At 41.7% G+C, this 20,750-nt stretch overlaps 1 protein-coding gene across 1 annotated transcript in view; it reads right to left on the reverse strand.

The window, feature by feature from the left end:
• Window positions 1–5,417: 5,417 nt before the first annotated feature.
• TRPM5 (transient receptor potential cation channel subfamily M member 5) overlaps window positions 5,418–20,750 on the reverse strand; it is a 57,960-nt gene continuing 42,627 nt past the window's right edge. The window contains exons 17-25 of the mRNA XM_044426089.1: window positions 17,665–17,923; window positions 16,251–16,369; window positions 15,630–15,762; window positions 13,801–13,975; window positions 12,797–12,962; window positions 10,051–10,229; window positions 8,719–8,851; window positions 7,558–7,630; window positions 5,418–6,763 (exon numbers count right to left, since the gene is read on the reverse strand). Coding sequence (XP_044282024.1) covers window positions 6,665–6,763; window positions 7,558–7,630; window positions 8,719–8,851; window positions 10,051–10,229; window positions 12,797–12,962; window positions 13,801–13,975; window positions 15,630–15,762; window positions 16,251–16,369; window positions 17,665–17,923 — 1,336 coding nt within the window. The 3' untranslated portion in view covers window positions 5,418–6,664. The remainder of the gene's footprint in view (window positions 6,764–7,557; window positions 7,631–8,718; window positions 8,852–10,050; window positions 10,230–12,796; window positions 12,963–13,800; window positions 13,976–15,629; window positions 15,763–16,250; window positions 16,370–17,664; window positions 17,924–20,750) is intronic.

A 20,750-nucleotide genomic window follows, 5' to 3' on the forward strand; every position in this document is an offset into this window, starting at 1 on the left:
ACCCATTGGTTTAAAAATGGATAAGTTGCCATGCACAAGTAGCACACCTACCTCTTCCATTTTTATTCCACAAACCTTGATTGGCCCCTTTGTCTTTTATGGAGTGTGACATCCAGACAGCCCAGTACTTTACCTATGGTTTATTATTGGGCTAACTCCTAAGCAACCCAGTGGTCCAGGTTCAGATGTTATACTCCACTCCCTACAAAAATTGATAGTGGGTTGTGGAGTATAAGCAGAAGAGACTGATGCATTGCAGGCAGCACATTGCATCTGTTTTTAATACTGTGGGTCATTAAAAATGTTTTAATAACAGCAAAATACAGAGAGAAGAGGGGGGAGAAATACAGATGCACATAAAGGTTACAAAGAAACACCAAAAGTTCTTGAACAAATGTTACCTAGAATATCAAATATTTAAGGAAAATCACTGTAAATCAACTATTACCATCCTTTCTACACAATCATTTTTTGCACCAAAATTCATTGTAGATTCTTCTAAACTCATAATTTTCTCAAAACTTCTAATCCAATTTTGGTTTGTAGTTTTCTGTTGTTATCCCCATTAAAAAGAGGTTGTATATAATACAATTTCTACATACTCTCTTTGGCTGCTTGTATTTCTAAATAGTCTTACCATTGCTACATAATCAACTAAGTTACTATTCCAATCTTCCATAATTAAATTTCTTCTGCCTACCATTTTAAAGCAATTCAAACTCTAGTCACAGTTATCCTGTACATAAGTAGATCTATTTATCTTAAATCAGCTTAATATAACAACAAAGCATCAGTACGCAAATTAATCTCTAACAATATTTTCTGAATTCTATTTCATTTATCTAGCTCTTACTATAGTAGTGAAACAATAGTTTAAATATTAACAATATTTTCAGAAGTTCCACTGTTCATATATAGACTTTTATGAAGTAAATTGTGCATAATAGAGTTTCTACTTATCACTGAATTGACGGGTTTTCTGTTTTCATAATTAGTCAGTTTTGCCATTACTGCATAGTCTGCTAATTTGTTTCTCCAGTTCTCATTAGTTGGGTTACCTTCTTTCCATTTTGAAGCAAGTATGACTCTAGTTGTAGTTATCATGTATTTGAATAACTGTACCATATTCTTAGGCAGAGTTTCTTGTTCAAAGCTCAGCAAAATAGTCTTAGCAACCATAGGGAAATGACTTTTCAAAACTTTCTGTATTTCTGCATGTACTTTTTCCCATTTTTTTTTTATTTTGCCACATGACCACCACGTAAGGAAAAAGTTCCATCTACTTTCCAACACCTGATATAATTCTTATCCATTTTCACTATATCTTTCGGGTCATTACAGGTCATTAACACTCAAACTGGATCTGTGTTACTGTGGCACTACTTGTATTGCCTTCCTTGCCTTACTGTGTTCATGGCATCATTTCCCCCTTTTCACCCTGCATTTTCTACATTCATGCCGAAGATGCTTCAGTCTGTAATGATTAGCACCAGCAAGTGTTAATCCTTCTTTTGGTAGCTGTAGCACAGAGGTAGGATCCCTGGTGTCCTTCCGTTTTTGGAATAACTACCATTCCTGACCATTCACCATCTGGAGAGCACCAAATGGGGGAGGCTGCTCCAAGTTGGTCAACAAGTTTGTGAATTTCTCTTACCTGATGTCTCAGAGAGGGGCCTACTAATGCTCACCTTGCCAGGTGATTGTTACTATTTGGAAATCCATCTTCAGAGCCATCAGTTGAGGGTATCATTTGGCCAGACACAGTCTTCTACATGTCTTGATTTGAGCCACTATCACCCACAACCCCAAGTAATCCTTTACATGGAATTAAAGTGGACCAAATCTATCTTGTACTAATTTGAGCCCTTTTGTCTATGGGTGTGGTGGTGATTTTCTAAGAGGCATCTGTTTCCTTTGATGTGGTTTTCTGGCTCTCTTAAGCTATATTTGACCAGTCCAATAGCAGTGTTGCAATGTAAACCTCTTGACAGTCTCTGAAGCTCCTCTCAAAAGTCCTTTGTTGCATTTTTTTTTTTTTTTGGACAAGGATTTGGCATGGGGTAAGTTAGTCATTTTTTCCTTGGTGGGCATAACATCACCAGGACTATCAGAAATCCAGCAAATGCAACAGTTCCCAATCCTTGTATCTCCATACCTAAAAGACTTTCATCTGTGGAGTTTCTGCTTGCAATATAGATGTTTTAAAAAGCTCTATTTGCCATTCTTGTGGTTGCAGGTGGGCTTAAGTTTGGCACTTGAGAGGGCTAGTTAAGTTACTTGGTAGAACTCTTACCACTACTGCTTGCCGCCAGTAGTGTCCTTTGTTGTCCATTCCATTAACGTTGTCCATTAGAATGGACAACATTGGCAAATCAAATTTCCCCTCCCTGCTGCAGCTCCTAATGTTCCCCCAAAATCTATTTCAGAGGATCAAGTAGATTTGGGGAGGGGAGAGGGAGGGAAATGCAGATTGGGTGATTGTACATCAGCTCATAATGATTTAGCTCAGTTGTATGTGTGTTTTTGAAGAGCCTGCCAAACATGCACTGGACAATTACTGTTTTTTTTAAGGGCTGGCATTTGTGATAAGTGGAAGCCTAGAACAGAAACTACATCCAACAAATTATGAATGACAAAAGCCTGATCAAGGTGCAATAGTTTACATACATAGTGCTTTCTTTCTCAACAATATATAGATACAACTTTTTAGGAACAGCATAAATTTTTATTTGCATATAACACATAATCAGAGAATGAGGACGGTAGAGGATGAGGTGGCTAGATGGAGTCAGTCGGTGTGAGCTTGAGTGGACTCTGGGGGATGGTGGAGGACAGGAAGGCCTGGAGGAATGTTGCCCATGGGGTCGCAATGGGTCAGACACGACTTCGCAACTAACAACAACAACACATAATCATGAAGGTTTTTCCAGCTAGTTCAAACACAAAAGCACTCTTGAATGCAATGTGCTACCTACTGGCAAGTATTAAAAATCTAATTTATTTGCTCTTCGGGCAGTGCTGGGTATGAAATAAGTCTCCAGATGTTTTGGACTTCAATTCCCAGGATTCCTGACCTGCCTTGCTGGTAGAGGCTTCTGGTAGTTGAAGTTCAGCACATCTGGAGATCTACCTTCTCACCCCAGTCTTCCAATCCTTGTTTTCAGTCCCAGAATCATTCAGATAAGCTATAAGAGTATAAAAAACAAATATAAGGGGGAAAATAATCCATTAAGGAGATACTATAAGCCCTTCAGTTTAATTCTGAAATTTGGTTATTTGTTTATATACAAAGGAAAACTATTGGAACACATTATTCTCCTTAGACTGTAACACTTTAGGGTGCACTGTTACTTTGTACAAATTCTGGATCTTGCTAATAAGGTTTAGAATGACCTGACCTGACCGAAGTTCACAGTCATGTAAGATTTGTATAGTAAAGATAAAAGTTTGCATCCAGAATTGTTTGCCAGAGAAAGGGTACTACTGTTGGGATGGAACTTCCATGTTGTTTTGTCTCCCCTCTAGAGCTCCCCCCACCCTCTAAGTCTGTTCTGGGGGATTCTCCAATACTCTGGATCATATTTGGAGAGCATGGAGGCCTACATGGAAGTGGAGAGGATGCAGAAATCCCATTCCACCAGTAAAAAACTTTTGCTGTCAGAAGAGCAATTCTGTATCCAACCGCAAAACATCCACCACAGGAATTCTAGATCTCAGAATGTTGAAAAGGAAATAGATTATTAGAAAAAATGCTAAAATAATTGCAATGCAGGATTAAAATCAGGTAAGCATTGTATGGTAAACATTGATAGAATAAAGCTCCATTATTAAAATATGCTTTAGGTGATAGAAGTGCCTTTCAAATGTGACAAAAAGTAAACCAAAACCAGTATCTGAAGTGAAAGTTAGTTATCAATGTACATCATGTTCTGTTCAGACTGACTGGAGCCTTCTCCATCTTCATTGCTTTCTGATGCAAGCATTTGATTTGTGCCTGTATTTATGGAACCTGTGAGGATTTTTAGAATAAGAACACTGGTCACTTGAGGAATAAGAAAGCATAGGCTAGGCTCTCAAATATCTGCAGAAATTCTTTTTTGTATAACCCCGTTGATTTTCTTTAGAAAGAAAATCTTGTACCCTTCATGCGTGTTACTGTTCAAATATTCACGGGAACATGGCAAAGAGGTGTGTGGTATCTTGATGGATTTACTGGGCTGTTTACAATACTGCTGCTTCAGTTGTGTGTCTATTCCACTTCTGCAACCCATCACGAGCACAACCAAATTTAGTACCTTGGATAGGAACCCAGGCAATGAGTGGAAACTTTAATTTCTAGAACTGAACAGGTCAACAAGACTCCCTTCTGCTTGCTTTGCCGATCTGCTTACATTCCAAAAATGAGCTTCAATTTCTTCCCGTTACTGCAGGATCTTCTGACTTCCTGTTGCTCTAGCACTGGGGCCTGTTAGTGTTTGCACAGTAGTTATGCTATAAGCTTTTTCTGGCCTAGAGCTCACTTCCTTAGATGCAGTTAGGGATGGCCTCAGTTCCAAAAATGTGTTGAGCACCAAGAAAAACATTGTGTAAATTACCAAGACGAAAGGTCATGATATACACGCCTATTGTAGGTCTCACATTTCCAGGCAAAATTCACAATGCCTGTCATTGGTGATGCTATCTTCCCAGCTATGCTAAACTAAAAATATCTGCAATCTGGAAAGCATGGGTTTACCTCCCAGGATAGGTGTTAAAATCAGCATAGCTAGGAAGACAGTATGACCAATTAAGGCTGCTGTAAATGAGTTCCTATGTGACGTTGAATTCTTGTCTGCGAATGAATGTAGCAGACTTCCTCTTGCATTTCCTAGCCTTACAACCTTTTTTCTCACTAAGCTGTAATGTAGCAGTTGAATAACACACTGCCTAAAGAAGCATTTTTTCTGCAACTTTTTTTTTCAACAGTGATTCTTCTGAAACTTGTTGCTCTGGATACAGTCCTGGATATACCCAAGCAAAGTGAAAATCCATTCATCCCACCAGGGTACTCATTAATCCTATGAAGAGAGAGCCAGGCATCTTCCTATACAAGTGCATAGAGTAGGTCACTTCAATGATCAAATCCCATCAGATGAAATAGGCTTTCATCCACAGAAGCTTGCACAGCTACAAAAGGGCTATTCTCTCTGCCTTTGCTTTTGCGGGAACTCTGGTGCCTAGAGAAGTGTCTCAGAGGGGACCTGAAGAGATCCTTTGCTCATGTGGAAGCAAAATGCAATTGATTGAAGTAGAGTCTTGGAGGAAACTCAGCTCACATTCACAGCTGGGAAATTCCATCAATACACAATGAAACTTCCCCATTTGCTAGCTGCATGGCTGCTGGGACAAGGGCCCCATTAGGCATACTGAAACCTGGTGCTGTCCAAATGGGCTGAACTGTAACTCCCACCAGCAGCAGCCATAATGTACCTGTGTGGTGTGAGCTGCAGGCCAACACATCTGGATAGCACGAGATTGTATAAGGCTGACCTCATGGCTGAGCAGGAGTGGCTTTATTTACCGCAACATCACGTAACTCCATCTGCATCCCATCCTGCATGTGGACAGCAGCTCCAAAACTGAACTGAAGGGAATGCCCTTATTCAGGCATTAACTCAGCAAAGCCTGGATCCACTAGCAAATGGACTATATTGGTGATGCTGGAACACTTTTGAGGGCCAGGGGATAAGGTTCCAACAGACCTATTAGAGAGCCAGTGTGGCATACTGGTGCGTGTGTTGGACTGGAACTCTAGTGAGCCAGGCTCTAGCCCTCACTTGGCAATGAAGCTCTTTGGATGACTTTGGGCCAGTCACTGACTCTGAGCCTAACAGGGTCATTTTGTGGATAAAAAGGACAAGCAGGATCATGTAGGCTCTGCCTTGCATTCTTTACAAGTGCTAAAAAGGTTGGATATAAAAGGAATAATGAATAAATGCTGCTAATGCTGTTTCCACTATGAACATTCCCTGGGCATAGCCTGAGGGCACTTTTTACAGAAACTGCTGAAGCAAGGGCCTCTGAGCTTGGTTCGAGCCCTGATGCAGAGACTGGGAGAGAATGTGCTGTGTACCAGTTTGAGCCCACTGGATGAAACATGCAATATCAATGAAGCCTCTTAAATGTTGCTTTATTCATATGTTCCTTTCCTGTGAGGAACTCAGTGGGGTAATCCAGTTGCCGCTTGTCCATTTTCCCCCTAAGAAGCCTAGGGAATAGGAGAAGCTGTGAGAAAGCAACTGGCCCCGGATCACCCAGTGAGCTTCTCAGCTGCACATAATACCATAGAGCCTACCAGTATTGCTCTTCCACATTTTTGGATGGAAAGGTTGAGGTGAAGAAAGACCAGGTGGCTGGAGGTTACCTAACAAGTTCACAGCTGTGCCTATGGAAGGCGCCTGGGCTGTCTGTGTCGTTGCCATTACACACTGGCTCTCTACTATAACAAATGCCATCTTTGTCTTGAAAAAGCAAAGGACTTTGTCCTCTTGCTATGGTTCTGGCAGACTCTAGGGTGGCAAATTGCCATTTCTTTGCTTTTTGTGGACCGCACTATATTGTCTTTTACTTCTCTACCATTTTTCAAAAATTTCAACCATTTCTTTTTTAAATCACTGTCAGCACCTTACTCACCTGCATGATTCAGAGCTGGTCTGTTGCAAACGAAACTGTTTTTCATTACGGTGTCTGCCATTGAGGAAAGGATAATTGTGCAGTAGTTGATCTATAAAGCAAATTATTTCAGCATGAATGGCTTTACCACTAACATTTTAAAAAAAGGATGGATTGGCATTACAATCAGACAAGAGATATATAAAGGTAAATCCACTTGCAACTTAAGGGTGATATTTTCCTTCGTGGTTTAGGAGTGCCTCATTGTAAGGGTTATTTGGTCATGGATTTTGCTCCAAGTTTAATAAGACAATGATGATAGTAATAACTATAGCAAAGCTTTATAAGTACATTCTCTGAGGTTACAATTTAAACTCATTTACTCAGACTAGGGTCCTGTCTAGGACTACATTGTTAATGTTTCTTTTTCATTATTTTGCTGCACTTGAGTGCCTTCTGCTCAGTGTATGGGCAGCTTAGATTGGAATCAATGTGCTATTTGAGTGATATGTAAAAGATTCTGAAGGTAATAGCTTGGTTTACTTACACCTCTGTTGCACTAGATACTTGTCTGTGTTTGGAATATGAATGGAAAATGAAGATAGAACTAGAATTAGATTAAAGAGCTTCCATGCTACAGAAGGATTAAAAAGAACAGTTGATTGTATGGCAGGGACATATATCTCTGCACAAATAATAGATTGCTACATTATCAGCCAAGATCAGTAAAGTCTCCCTATGTAAGGCTAGCCAGAGACTGTAACTTATCCACCTTTAAAAGAAAGCTAATAACATTCTGTTAACTAAAACATGAGCAAACATTTGACCTGATATTAGCTAATCAAGGCTTCATTTTGCCCTACATGAACAAAAGCATTGCAAAAGTACAAGATGCAGCATTCTTACTTGTGATTCCAAAGATCCGAGCCGTTTTTCTTGTTCTTTCAGACCAATGAAATACTTTGAAAGATGGTTCATCCTGGTTTTAAAGAAAAAGACTGATTATCAAAAGTAAAGTGAGCAAAGACACTTTGGTGCTAGAAGAGCTTCTGTAGCCCTTGCCCTGGTGCATGCATGGGTGGGACTCTATTAGATGCTTGGGACACTGCCTGCTGGGTCTACTGCAGCCTTCCCCAACCTGGTGCCCTCCAGATGTGTTGGACTGCAAATCCCATCATTTCCAGCCAGTATGGCTAATGACTGGAAAGAATGGTGAGACATTGCAAATTATTGCTATGAAAGAGAAAATACTAGGTTGGGATGATCTGAAGCAGAAGAAGAATTTGTTTTATTTCAGGGGATTTGGATGAGAAACTAACTGGCTGGCTTTGTCTTCTGTAAAATGTTGATAAATGTTAGCAAGCATTCCAAATCTGCATATACAGACATGACTTAGCAGATGTGAACTTTATGCAGATTTGTGTCCTCTGGACCAGGGACCCAAATCTTTTAAGTGCCAAGGAACAAGTGCCTCAGCCTGCCAAGCTGCAAGTCTGCCGGAGGCCTTCATGTCCTGAATGGGGCCCAGGACACCAGGAACCCATGCTGTTTACCTCAGCCATAGGATGCACCCAAAATGGCTTCCAATAATGCTGTGTTACTTACAATCATCATGCAAAAATGGTTTCCAAAGAATCACACCAGACATAACGCTGAGTGCTTTATGGTGCAATCCAGTGTATGTTCAGACAGGAAAAATGCCTAGGATTTGCACCCTTAGTTATCCATGTAGGTTAAGGGAGAAGCTGTTTCTCCATTCTTGCATTTCAGACCTGTGTATGTTGACTAAACCTGCATGTATCAGTTTGGCTATAAAGCAGGTGAGGGGTTTAAGAAACATTTTAAACACAATGGTGGACTTACAACTTGGCACTTCTGGTACAGGAACTAAGCTGTGGGAAACAGCTTCAAACAGTGGAGTGTGGGGTAAGGTAGAAGAGGGGGCAGCTTTCACTCCCATCCCAACCTCATTCCATTTAACCTAAAAGGCAGATTCTTGTAACCACTCCTTGTAACCAGCCTGGCATCAAACTACCCATTTAGAAGGCTTGAACCACAAATATTTACTTGTCTGACATTTTTTTTAGCCTTTCTTCATTGCTTTCTTTTTTCTTGGTTTCCAAATTTGCCAGGTAGTTTTCTTTTTGTAACATCTCCCAGGTTATGATTTTCTGATCTAGACCTTCTGGCAGATTTCTTTCTATAGAAGAAACACAAATGCACCACATTATTAAATACTGGGGGCAGGGACTCATAGGAAGTTTGCCAATGAATTTGTGAAAAGAAGAGGGAGGAAGGAGGAAGAAATTCAGAATTTTGTGAACCAGGCAATAAATCTTCATTTTATATAGTTCGATTTGTAGGTCACAATCTAGTGAACTTTGAATCTATCAGAAGGGGATGTGCTCACTTTGGCACTCAGGAAAATCTCTTTGCTTTCTCTCGCATATACACAGTTACTTGTGCAGTGAGTACAGCCTTCTCTGACCTGATTCACCCCAGATGTTTTGAACTGCAACCAATTCTTGACCATTGGTTACAGTGACTGTGGTTCATGGGAGCTGAAAACCAAAACACTGGAATGACACAAGGGGGAAGGGTTGGAGTGTACTGATCATCTGTTAGGATGAGATGGGAGCATCTAAGATCAGCACCTTAGTTCTTGCTGTCTCTTGCAAGAGGATCTCAAAGAGATATTAAGGTGTTTTGCCAGGTAATACATGCAGGAACACTACCCTTGCATACTAGGAGTATCCCAGCAACTCTTCACCTGACAGCTGATCTCTGTCTGAAAAGTGGCTCCCTCACATGTCGGCAACCATATTTTGGAGACTTTGTAGGCAACAGATAAGTTCCAGTCTGTGTGCTCTCTCACACCTCTGATGTAAGTATGTCTTATATACTGATTTAAAGTAACCAGCCACATTTCTAATCTGACTGCATCATAATTAAACAGATGAAAAATAGGCTTTAGAAGAAAAGATGCATCCTTATGAGTTTGGATCTTTGTAGTTTATTGTGTAAGCTACACTGGGAACTGCTTTGGGAAATTAATCAGGTTTTGTTCTCAATATTATGCTTCTAAAGCTGCGATCCCACACCTATTTAACCGAAAGTAAATCCAGTAAATAGATATGTATGTAGCACTGTAGATATAATACCAAAATTCTGTATATGTAATATCAAAAGTAATATATGTAAAATACTTTTGAATGGATATGTTGCACTGTTAGTGATCATACAGAAACACTGCAAAACAAACCAATCCCCTTACCTTAATATGCAAACTTCTGTGTTACTATGTTTAAAGAATGCTACCTCTTTGCATTAGCTAGGATTTTAAAAACAGTAGTGTCCCACAACAAAGTATCAGGCTGTTCTGAATGCCCCCCTGCTTACCCAGATGCTCCTTTTTGGGCTCCATTTTCTTAAAGACTCGTCTAAGAAAAAGTTGAATGTGGTCAATAATGATAAAAGGAGGGGCAAATGCAGGGCGACCATGGTATTCAACAATCAGGTTGTAACGCTGAAATTTCCAGAAGATGTCTGCATTTCCCTGAACAACCTGAAAAGTGTAACTTAAAAGGAAGAAGAGACATATCAATATCTTAGTTTCTCAAACATACAAAGTACTTAATATTTTTCCAATTAAAATAAGAGGGTGCCAATTTTTTTTCAGCTAGTATCTACGTGCAATTAATTTTGACAGTCTGGTAAAGACACAACAAATTCAGCAACTGCATTCTGGATGTGATGCGAGACACCTTTTCTAATTTAATAACAAGAGCAGGTCTGGGCATTTAGTGTGGTCAAGGCCAATATTCAAGATATTTCTTTGAGGGGTGACAGTAGAAGATCTTCATGATGTCATCTTGGCACAGATGCCATGCTTTTGGTCACACAGATGTCCCGCCTTCTATCCACTCCTGCCATTTCTTGGTTGCTCTTTCATCATGTACTCGTAGCCAGAAGCAACTGACTATTTCCCAATGCAGATTCCTTGCTCATCAGTTCCTTTCAGATTCCTTTTGGATATTTAGTCTGTCCAGATGTGTAAGTGTCTACATTTGGCATATGCACATCTGCTAGCTGGGAACATTAATTTTAACCATTTGCAGACACCGTTAGCCTTGGCTTTACTTTCTGTTAGGCATAGTTTGGTTTTACAAGAGGCAAGACTTAAATTTCTTTCACTTCCTTAGTACAGTACCCAATGCTGAAGGCTTAGGCCATGAAAGTACAATGTTCCTCCACCTGCTTCAGGATCAGCCAGAAATAATGCTGCTTCACTGGCTGCCCTGAAAGCAAACCACTTACAGTACATGGACTGAGGTGATCAGGTAGATTACGGCGCGTATGCCAGTGGGCCCTCCTCCGTGTGCAACCCAGGCGCTAGAAAGCCCCCAGGAAGGTAAGGCAGGCATGATGAAAGAACACCAAACCAAGGCAAAAGTCAAGAGCTCACACAGTATAAAATGGCACTAGCCTATGAACTCCAAGGGGCACAGTGTTACATTAAGAGACAATGTCTAAGGGATGCACTATTAAATGGACTGACCACAGGCACAAATGTGCTGGTTTAAAGTAGAGTGGTACCTTGGCTCACGAACTTAATCCATTCCAGGACTCTGGTCGTGACTCAAATTGGTCGTGAGCCAAGTTAAATTTCCCCATAAGGTGCAATGTAAATGAAGTTAATCCATTCTGTAACCATTTTTTAAATCAGAAAAATGTGAAGCAAAGTGACAACAACAAAGATCATGGCCATCTCCCCCCACCCACCCCAAACACAAGCGCGGTCATCTCCCCGCCCGCTCAGGACGACCGAGATTGTGCCTGTCATCCCTGCACATGCCTGTCATCCCTGCAGGCATCCGTCATCCCGGCGTGCTGGGGGGTGGGGGGGAGAGATGGGTGTGATCACAGGCGCACTGGGGGAGAGAGAGATGGGCACAAACGGTGTGCTGGGGGTGGGGAGATGGTCGTGATCACAGTTCTGTTCGTGCAGGGAAGGCGTGCCTGATCAGAGGTGCGCTCCTGCAGGAAAGACAGGCAGAATCTCAGTCATCTCCCCCGCGGCTGTGCTTAGCTGCTCCCGTCTTTCCTGCAGGAGCGCGCCTCTGATCACGCATGCCTTCTCTGCACGAACGGAACTGGGATTGTGGCCATCTCCCCACTCGGGGCAGGGGGGAGATGGCTGTGATCTTGGTCACCACCCAAAGTGGAATTTGTGACCCAAGTCAAAATTTTTCAGAAATTTTTGTTCATGACCTGATTTGTTCGTGAACCAAGGTGTTCATGAGCCGAGGTACCACTGTATGTGAAGTCATATTAAGAACATGAACATTGTGCTTATGTCAATATATTCAAATGCTATCTAATGTTGACAATGCAATATTATTGAAGGTTATCCACCTTGGTTTCTACAGCATTAATGTCTTTGTGTACATTAGCCTTCACCAACCTCACACCATTCCATGGTGTTTGATTACAGTTCCCATTATCCCCAGCCAGCATGACAGTGATGGGAACTGTAGTCTGATATATCCAGAGGGCACAGGTTGGAGAAGGCTGATAAATAGTTAGCAAAGGCTGAGATTCTGTCCTTAAGTCCCCACCATCACCACATAAATAATATGTGGAGATTGAACTAAATTCTGTGGGAGACATTTTTAGGAATAGCAGATTGCGTTCTTTGTTATTTTCCAGCTTTAGTCAGAGCAGTTATTTTTTCAGCCCACTGTGGAGTGTGTCGGCAAAAGTCCAACTATTCTATTTTAACTGATTGGAGAATTGCACTAACAATATCAGCAGCAATTCTGCTGAAAATGTTGCGTATACCTAAATTCCAACTATATTAAGCACCACTGCATCCTGTACCACTACTTGGGTGTAAGGCCCATTCTTCTGAGTAGACCTACCCAGGCTTGCACTGTGCTTAATCTATTTACCGCTACATATATATTCCACCTGGGCTTAGGCAGACCAAGTCTTTTCTAAGAAGGAAGGATTGTACCTGCTAAATGCAACAACGGCCATCCATGGTCATGCCCTTATCCTGCAAAAGGTTCAGTGATGGCCGTGCAAAGAGTCCCTTGTGTTTTCTTGCCCTCCCTCCTTCTATCTTCCCTGAAATGGTACTTGCCTGAACATGGCTATCAAGAGATTCATAAGCAGAACATTTGTAACCAGTAGGAAAATAGCCAAGAGAAGTATGACGAGCCAGTTAGCATAGAGATTAGGGCATGACACATCCTCCGCATGGCTCTCCACCAGCCTGTATGTGCAGTTTCTTGAATTCATCCGAGAGGCTGCAGTACAAAAGTGGGGAAAAACATTATTTGGGACTCTACTAAGGATTCAGAGCTTCTATGAGTTTGCCAAGCTGCTTCAGCCCAAATCTGAACAGAGGAAAACAAGGCTTCCCAAAGGGACAAATGGTCCCACTCCAAAAGGGTTTCAAAGCCTCTTTCAACCCAGGGTCCAAATTCCAGTTTGGAGAATCTCTGAGGGGCTGCATTGCAATATTGGGTGAGCCAAACAATTCTTTATTTAAAGTTCTTTGTGTATTTTTTTTATATTTATAGCTTATCTCTTTTCCTGCAGGGAACCAAAAAGGATTTACATAATCCTCCTACTCCTCTTCCTCTCCATTTTGGCCTGAGCATACACAAGCATCTTTTGGCTTAAAGCTTATGCCAGCAGTGACTAAGTTTAAGAGAAGAATGTCACTCTTTTAGACAAGGGAAGACACTACACAGAAGGTAGGTGATCAGCGGTCTGAGTGGGGCACCTTCTGAGGAACCTCAGAGGGCCAGACTGAGTCTCCCGGTGGGCTGGATTCAGCCCCAGGCTTTGTTTTCTGGGTTGCTCTATGAAGCACAACAGGAACAGCTGGAACACTGCAGCAGTATTAGTTCCTGTCCCAGAAGTATAGTACAAATACAACCGACTTAAGCTGCAAGCATGAAGGGGTTATCTTGTTTAATTCTGTCTTTGCATGAATCCCACTTAAGCCAGAGAAAGGAGAGTCCAGCAGCGCTTCAGGCCAATTCTCATTCTATAAAATGTTCCTGGCAGGTTGCACCTTAGCTGCTTTGTCTCATCATCCAAGCATAACCACACCAACAGGCATTTAATTCAACTTACAATCTATTTCATCTAGTGGAATCTGTCCAAATATTTGAAGATAGGGTCGATAGAGCACCCTTCTGAAGATCCATTCTGCTCGGTTGTCCTTAGGATGGAGCAAAGCTTGTGTGGTCACACCATAGGCAATGAGCCACACACCCAGGAAAAAGAGAAAGAAGAACACATCCTTCATCTGCAAAGAAATCCAAAGCAGAAGTACGTAAACTAGGGATTTTTGAGTCATCAAGGACCTTTTCTGTCCCTCATGATCCACTCCACTTTCGGCTAACCCCGGCTAAGCTGGAAGGCCTATTTTGTGCTACATATACACCATGATGATATAATTAAATATCAATGGAATTACAGGAAATGCATCAAATCTGGTACATCCCATGACGATTCAATAGTGAGCCCAGTTGGCATCTTTTAAATTCAGCCCATTTTATTAGGATACTGTGCAAACTACTGTACAGGGCACAGAGGAAGCCCTCCTTGTATCAGAGCAGAGGTAAGATAGATGAAGCCATGATGAATGGAAAGAATTAAGCCTCATTAAGTAGCTACAAGCTGTCTGTATGCCAGTCCCATCATAAAGGCCACTATTCTCTCTGCTGCCTCACTGATACTAATCCCTACTAATCCCTCCATCATGGTCTCATCCCTGAGGGCTGATGGTTTAAATATGTGATGGAGGGAGCCTTTCAAACCACACAGCAGCAGGGATGTTGCACTGAATTGCAATGTTGGAGAAATTATCAGGGGTCACATGCAAGTTGGTGGGAAGTTCCCAAGGCAAAAGCAGCAAAGCCTGAATATTAAAAGTACCACCATAATTTAGCATAAAGCGTTTCATGATAGTAACTAGGTCCCAGGAGAGGCATTTCAAACTTTTAGCCTGGGAAAGGAAAATGCAAAAGCTGTGGAAGGAAAGGGTGTGGGTCCTGGGAAAGGGGTCATGGCCACCTAGGGACCCCCTTGGGCAGATTTGGCTCCCAGGTTGGCTGTTTGTAGTCTGTGGGCTGAGGTTCCACACCCGGATTGTGAAGGTTTTTTTGTCATCATGTGTTCAGGATTCCACAATACTTTAACATGGGAGGAAAAGATCTGGAGGCTTAGAGTCAAACATCAAATCTGTTTTCTGTGCCATGGCTTAGTCTTGGAACGATAATAACGGACAATCTGCCTTTGAGGATGTGCAGGTGGTGATTCACTCACCATCATGTGAGCATGATCAGTTCATACATGCCAGCCAGAGAATTCAAGACTGCACGGCCATTTACATCCCCCCCACTCAGGAAAGGACTTCACACAATGCTATCTAAGAGTTGGTTGTTGTTGTTATGGTTTCTTTGTTCTTTGGTTTTTTGTCCTTCATAAGCCATCCACAGACTTTTAATAATGGGATGGCATATAACAACTATAAATAAATTCAGTAAAGAGGGAGCTTAACTCTGTGAAGTATTTACAAGGGAACTTCCTATTGTTACTTTCCTCGTAAAGAAATTCAGGAGGCTTCACCCATTTTTTTCCCTTTCATTATACCAGTAACTGCAGAAGCTGCTGCAACTTCTCAGTACAGCATAAGCTCCCAATTTGCTATTTCCAGATGTTCTGGGTTTTGGTTCCCATCAGCCTCAGCTAGCACAGCCAATGGGCAAGAATGTTAGGAGTTATGCTTCAAAATATCTGAACAGCAGCAGTTTGGAAGGCTGTAGTACATACTGGAATGAATCCAGGCTTAAATATTTTCAGTAGACCCATTGAAATTAAAAATGCTTAATCTAAGTCCCATTGATTTCGGTGTTTTTACTAACTTGATTTGTTTTCATGCTTTTCTGTGTACTTACCATTCTTTCCACAATGATAATCTTTGGACCCAATTGCTTATGAATGGCAAAAATGTGGATCAGTCTGAGAGTGAACACCATAAAATCAATAGCTAGTATTGTGCGACCATCTTGAAAAGTTGAATTAAACATTCTAGGCAAAAAGGAGTAAGGAAATATGAGTTGGCCTCAGCTCAGATGATGATCTATAGCTTACTATGATCTTTCCTGATAGGGGTCATGTATACTAATTAAAAACGGAGTCTCAGTGAGCTCAAAACAATAACTATTGTGATACTATGTGCAACTGGATTTTTATATCTTAGAATCCACATTAAACATCAAATAAACTTCTGAAACAAACTGCATTGCTTTGAATGACCTTTTCTAGGGTTTGGACTAGCTGCATTTCTTCAGCAGCCCTCCAGTTTTTATATTAACTCTTTCCTATTAATATTTTCCAAAACCATGTGATATTCTTAAATGTTTCTCTTTTTCAGCTTTAATTTTATACTGGAGGTATCACATCTCTGCCCATTTTATTGCCTTCTTAGACCTTCTTTTCAGACCTTTGCTTATTACAATATTATCTTCCCATTTACTACTTGTGTCATTGTATTAAAAAAACTAAAAACCACAAACCTGCAGGTGACTCCAATGATGAACAAGAAGATGGCCACCATATCACACTTGTTCCAATTATCTTCTACATAGAGTTTGAATTTTTTCATTAAATTCGTATCTTCATCAGTGAAAAAACTCTGGAAGTTAGCAATAAATTCTATATGACAGTTCCATACCATATTTTATTATTTTATTTATTGCATGTATGTCCCCACCTTTCTTCCATCATGAAACTCATGATAGCAATGTGTGGTTCCTAGGTGGGAGCCACTTCAAGGACTGACCAGACCCAGACTTGTTTAGCTTTGATAGGGTGGCTTCCTCCTGCACCTTCAGACCATGCCCTGGGATACAACATCCGTAATGCAACATTCCCAAGGTAATTTGAGTAAGAAATTCATTGCTGTTGCATGGTGCCTAGTGAGGTCACCTTTTCTGTAGGTCTCTGCATAGCTGAATGGCTAGAGATACTTCTTTAAAGGGCATGGATGCCAAGGAGATGCTTGCTTGCTCAAATGGGAACTGATGGCTCATGTTGAGATAGCTGTGTGTGTGCTGCCAACATACAATGTATTTATCCTAGATAAGGGTTTGGTGTAGGATGCCAAATGCTTAAGAACCAATATTTGTGGTAGCCCAGCAACAGCCAATCGAAGTTGTGCTTCATGCATCCCAGGGCCATAGTTCAGTGGTAAAGCACCTGCTTCACAGAGAGAAGGTCTCAGGCTCAATCCCTGGCAACTCCAGGTAGGAAAGGAAAGAACTCTTGCCTGAAACCCTGGCAAGCTGCTGCCTGCCAATGTCACAATATGGACAAAGGACCCGATTCACTCTAAGACAGCTTCCTCTGCTTCTGCAATGCCATTGGTTGGCTACTGCCTTTGGAATTCTGCACGGACTAAGCAAAGCCGCCTTCTTAGGCCAGTACATGCTAATGTGTTCTTGGCAGCTGGCTGGGAAACTAGAGTTTTACTTGCACTGTGCCAATGTAGTCATGAGAACTGACAATTAGTTGCAGCTGCAGCTGTTTGCAACGGTAGACTCCCACTCAGCTGCAGTTCTGTGTTGGGAAGAAGCAGACATTCACTGGGAAGGGAAGGGAAGGGAAATGGATAAAGTAATAAAATGATGCTGTCTTCCCAGATTCCCCCAGTTTTCTATCTCTTAATTTTTAATATTCTAGCAAGGGCCAAACTACGTATGTATTACTTTAGCTGTGTAGGTCTGGCCTTTACTGTATTGCATATATGCACTCATACAAACATTGCCAGTGTGGAAACCCCAATTTAGCACAGAGTGTAGGGGGCTTTCACCCTTCACCTTTAGTTCCAGTCTGAGCTGGAGCCTCTGCAGCTGCAATTTGCATGGGCAAAGAAGGAGCCAAAGTAAGCTGTTAGATTTAGCAAAGTTGCTTCTCAGGGGGGTGACTGACCTGTCGGATTTCTTCCAAGACCAATGTAAAAACCCAAAAGTAGAGTACAATCTCTTGGATGGATGGACCTTTAGGTGGAGGTGGTTTAAAATACACTAAGAGGACACAGGCAAACAGAAACAGAAAAGCAAAGTACATAATAACATTCCCCATAAATACTGTAACTGGAGCCATCCAGAATTTTTTCCATCGTGTAAACAAAAGTGTTGCACAAACTGCATTTCCAGAAGCAAGTTGTGTTTCTAATTCAGTATCTCCCCTGCAAAACAAGAATAAAAGGGGGAAAGGAAAGGAAACATTATAGGGTTTGCTTTTCCCCACAGTGGTTCACCAAGTAATGTTAAGACTTGATGCTAAAATGCATAGGCTAACAATGGGATTGTCTTCAAATACTGGTTTCCTGTCCATGCAATTTCCTTCTCCCAAGCATTTCACTAAAAATTAATTTACTGAAGTTTAGCTATTCAGAAGGTATGCATTTTAAGTTCTATAACTTCAATTGAGGAGATTAATAAATAACTTTAAATTTATTCTGTCTTCCCTTACACTTCTGTAAACTAGAATAATATTCAGTAAAATTTCAAGGTCTGCCTTTTCCACACTGGTACCCTACAAATGTGCTGGATTCCAACTCCCATTGTTCCTAGTCTGCATGCTGACTAGAAATTATGGGAAATGGAGAATTATACAACTGGAAGGCATCTGGTTAGCAAAGGCGGTGCTAGGAAAACTATATGATGAAAATCTGAGTTCATTGAAATGGACCCCCATTGTTCCCTTTGATTTTTACCAGCAGCTGGGGTATTTCAGTATACACAAAAAAACACAAGGGTTTTCTTCCCCCTCAAGAAGTAATCATACCAACACAACCTTATATTATTTTGGGGATGAGTTCATGTAATTTACCCCTCAAGAGCAGCACCGCGGTGGCACCACTTCCTTGGCCATGCTCCAATGCAAGTGATCGCAAGTTCCAGTGGCTACATGCCTTTCTGCTCACAATTGTGTTAGACAAATCACAGTATTTTGCCCCAACTGCAGCTCCATCATTGTGCTGCAAAGCAAGCTGTTTTATGCGGATGAACATTCAGTTTGGTGAACTGTTTGCTTTGCAGATGCTGCACAGGCAAGGGGTGCACAGAAAGAAGTATACAGATAAGATGAAATGTTGTCCTATGCCTTTAAAATGATTTAGGCTGTGATCCTAGAACATTTTCCTGAGAAAGCATCTCATTGATAGAACTCAATGGGACACGCTTCTGAGTAAACGTGTGTAAGTGGCACAGTTTTTGCCGCTGCTGATTTTGGAATCACACCGGCTGGGAGAGTAAGTTTAGCTCTCTCACTCCAAAGGTGGACTTTGCTCTCTACCCTCAGTGGGTGAGATCCAAAGAATAGTCAGTGCCCCTGGGACACTGTAGCGATATTTACCAGACATATCCTCTTGGCAAGTAGCAAGCTTTTATGAAAATCACTGAGGGCGAGGTTTCTGCTGCATCCTTCTCTGATTACCCTACAGCTCTCTTGGCTTTCTGTACACTCGGGTGTCTCTTGGGCCTTTTGTATTATTATGGCTTGATAAGAAGAGTGCACTGAGGATATGTACCCAAAGAAAGCTTCCAAATAGACTTTGAAACAATGGGCTCCTTGTGTCATTTTAATTTCCCCTGGCACACTGATTAACTATTAATTGTGGCTGTTCTAAAAGGGCCTCTTCCTCTGTCCCCCACCCCCCCATTCAAATTCGTGGTGGGGTCATCATCACCCTCAACTGATGTCACAGTCACTGCCATCCCTACAGGAACAAACCGATATTGCAAGACCACAATTATGATTTCACTGCAGGATTTTCAGGAAGAAGCAAGGGTCAATCTTGATTAAAGTGTACCATGGATGGGTATTGGGGAGAAAGAAATGAGAAGAAAAATCAGGCTGGCTATGTGAATTGGGAATGCTCAGCATGCCTAGAAAAAAACTAGCCCTTTACATATGCAAACATCACCTCCCAGATTTCTGGGAGGATGTCTCTTGTTGTTAGTCAAGAAGTCGGGTCAGACCCATCACGACCCCATGGACAACATTCCTCCAGGCCTTCCTGTCCTCCACCATCCCCCAGAGTCCACTTAAGCTCACACTGACTGCTTCACTGACTCCATCTAGCCACCTCACCCTCTGCCATCCCCTTCTTCTTTTGCCATCTATTGTTCCCGGCATTAGACTCTTCTCCAGGGAGTCCTTCCTTCTCATTAGGTGGCCAAAGTATTTGAGTTTCATCTTCAGTATCTGGCCTTCTAAAGAGCAGTCTGGGTTGATCTCCTCTAGCACTGACCGGTTTGATCACCTTGCAGTCCAAGGGACTCGCAGGAGTCTCCTCCAGCACCACAATTCAAAGGCCTCAATCCTTCAGTGCTCAGCCTTCCTTATGGTCCAGCTTTCACAGCCATATATTGCAACTGGGAAAACCATAGCCTTGACTATACGCACTTTTGTTGGCAGGGTGATGTCTCTGCTTTTTAGTATGCTGTCTAGATTTGCCATAGCTTTCCTCCCCAGGAACAAGCGTCTTTTAATTTCTTGGCTGCAGTCCCCATCTGCGGTGATCTTAGAGCCCAGGAAAATACAATCTGTCACTACCTCCATTTCTTCCCCATCTATTTGCCAGGAAGTGAGAGGACCGGACGCCATAATCTTAGTTTTCTTAATGTTGAGTTTCAAGCCAACTTTTGCACTCTCCTCCTTCACCCACATCAAGAGCCTCTTTAGTTCCTCTTCACTTTCAGCCATGAGAGTGGTATCATCTGCATATCTGAGGTTGTTGATATTTCTCCCGGCAATCTTAATTCCAACTGGTGATTCATCTAGCCCTGCCTTTCTCACGATGTGCTCTGTATATAAGTTAAATAGGCAGGGTGACAGTATACAGCCTTGCCGAACTCCTTTCTCAATTTTGAACCAATCATTGGTTCCATGTCCAGTTCTCACTGTTGCTTCTTGACCCGCATATAGGTTTCTCAAGAGACAAATAAGATGGTCTGGTATTCCCATCTCTTTAAGAACTTGCCACAACAAATTGTGGCAAGTTCTTA

The sequence above is a fragment of the Varanus komodoensis genome, unplaced genomic scaffold (assembly GCF_004798865.1).
Source record: "Varanus komodoensis strain SLA01 unplaced genomic scaffold, ASM479886v1 scaffold16, whole genome shotgun sequence".
Classification (NCBI taxonomy): domain Eukaryota; kingdom Metazoa; phylum Chordata; class Lepidosauria; order Squamata; family Varanidae; genus Varanus; species Varanus komodoensis.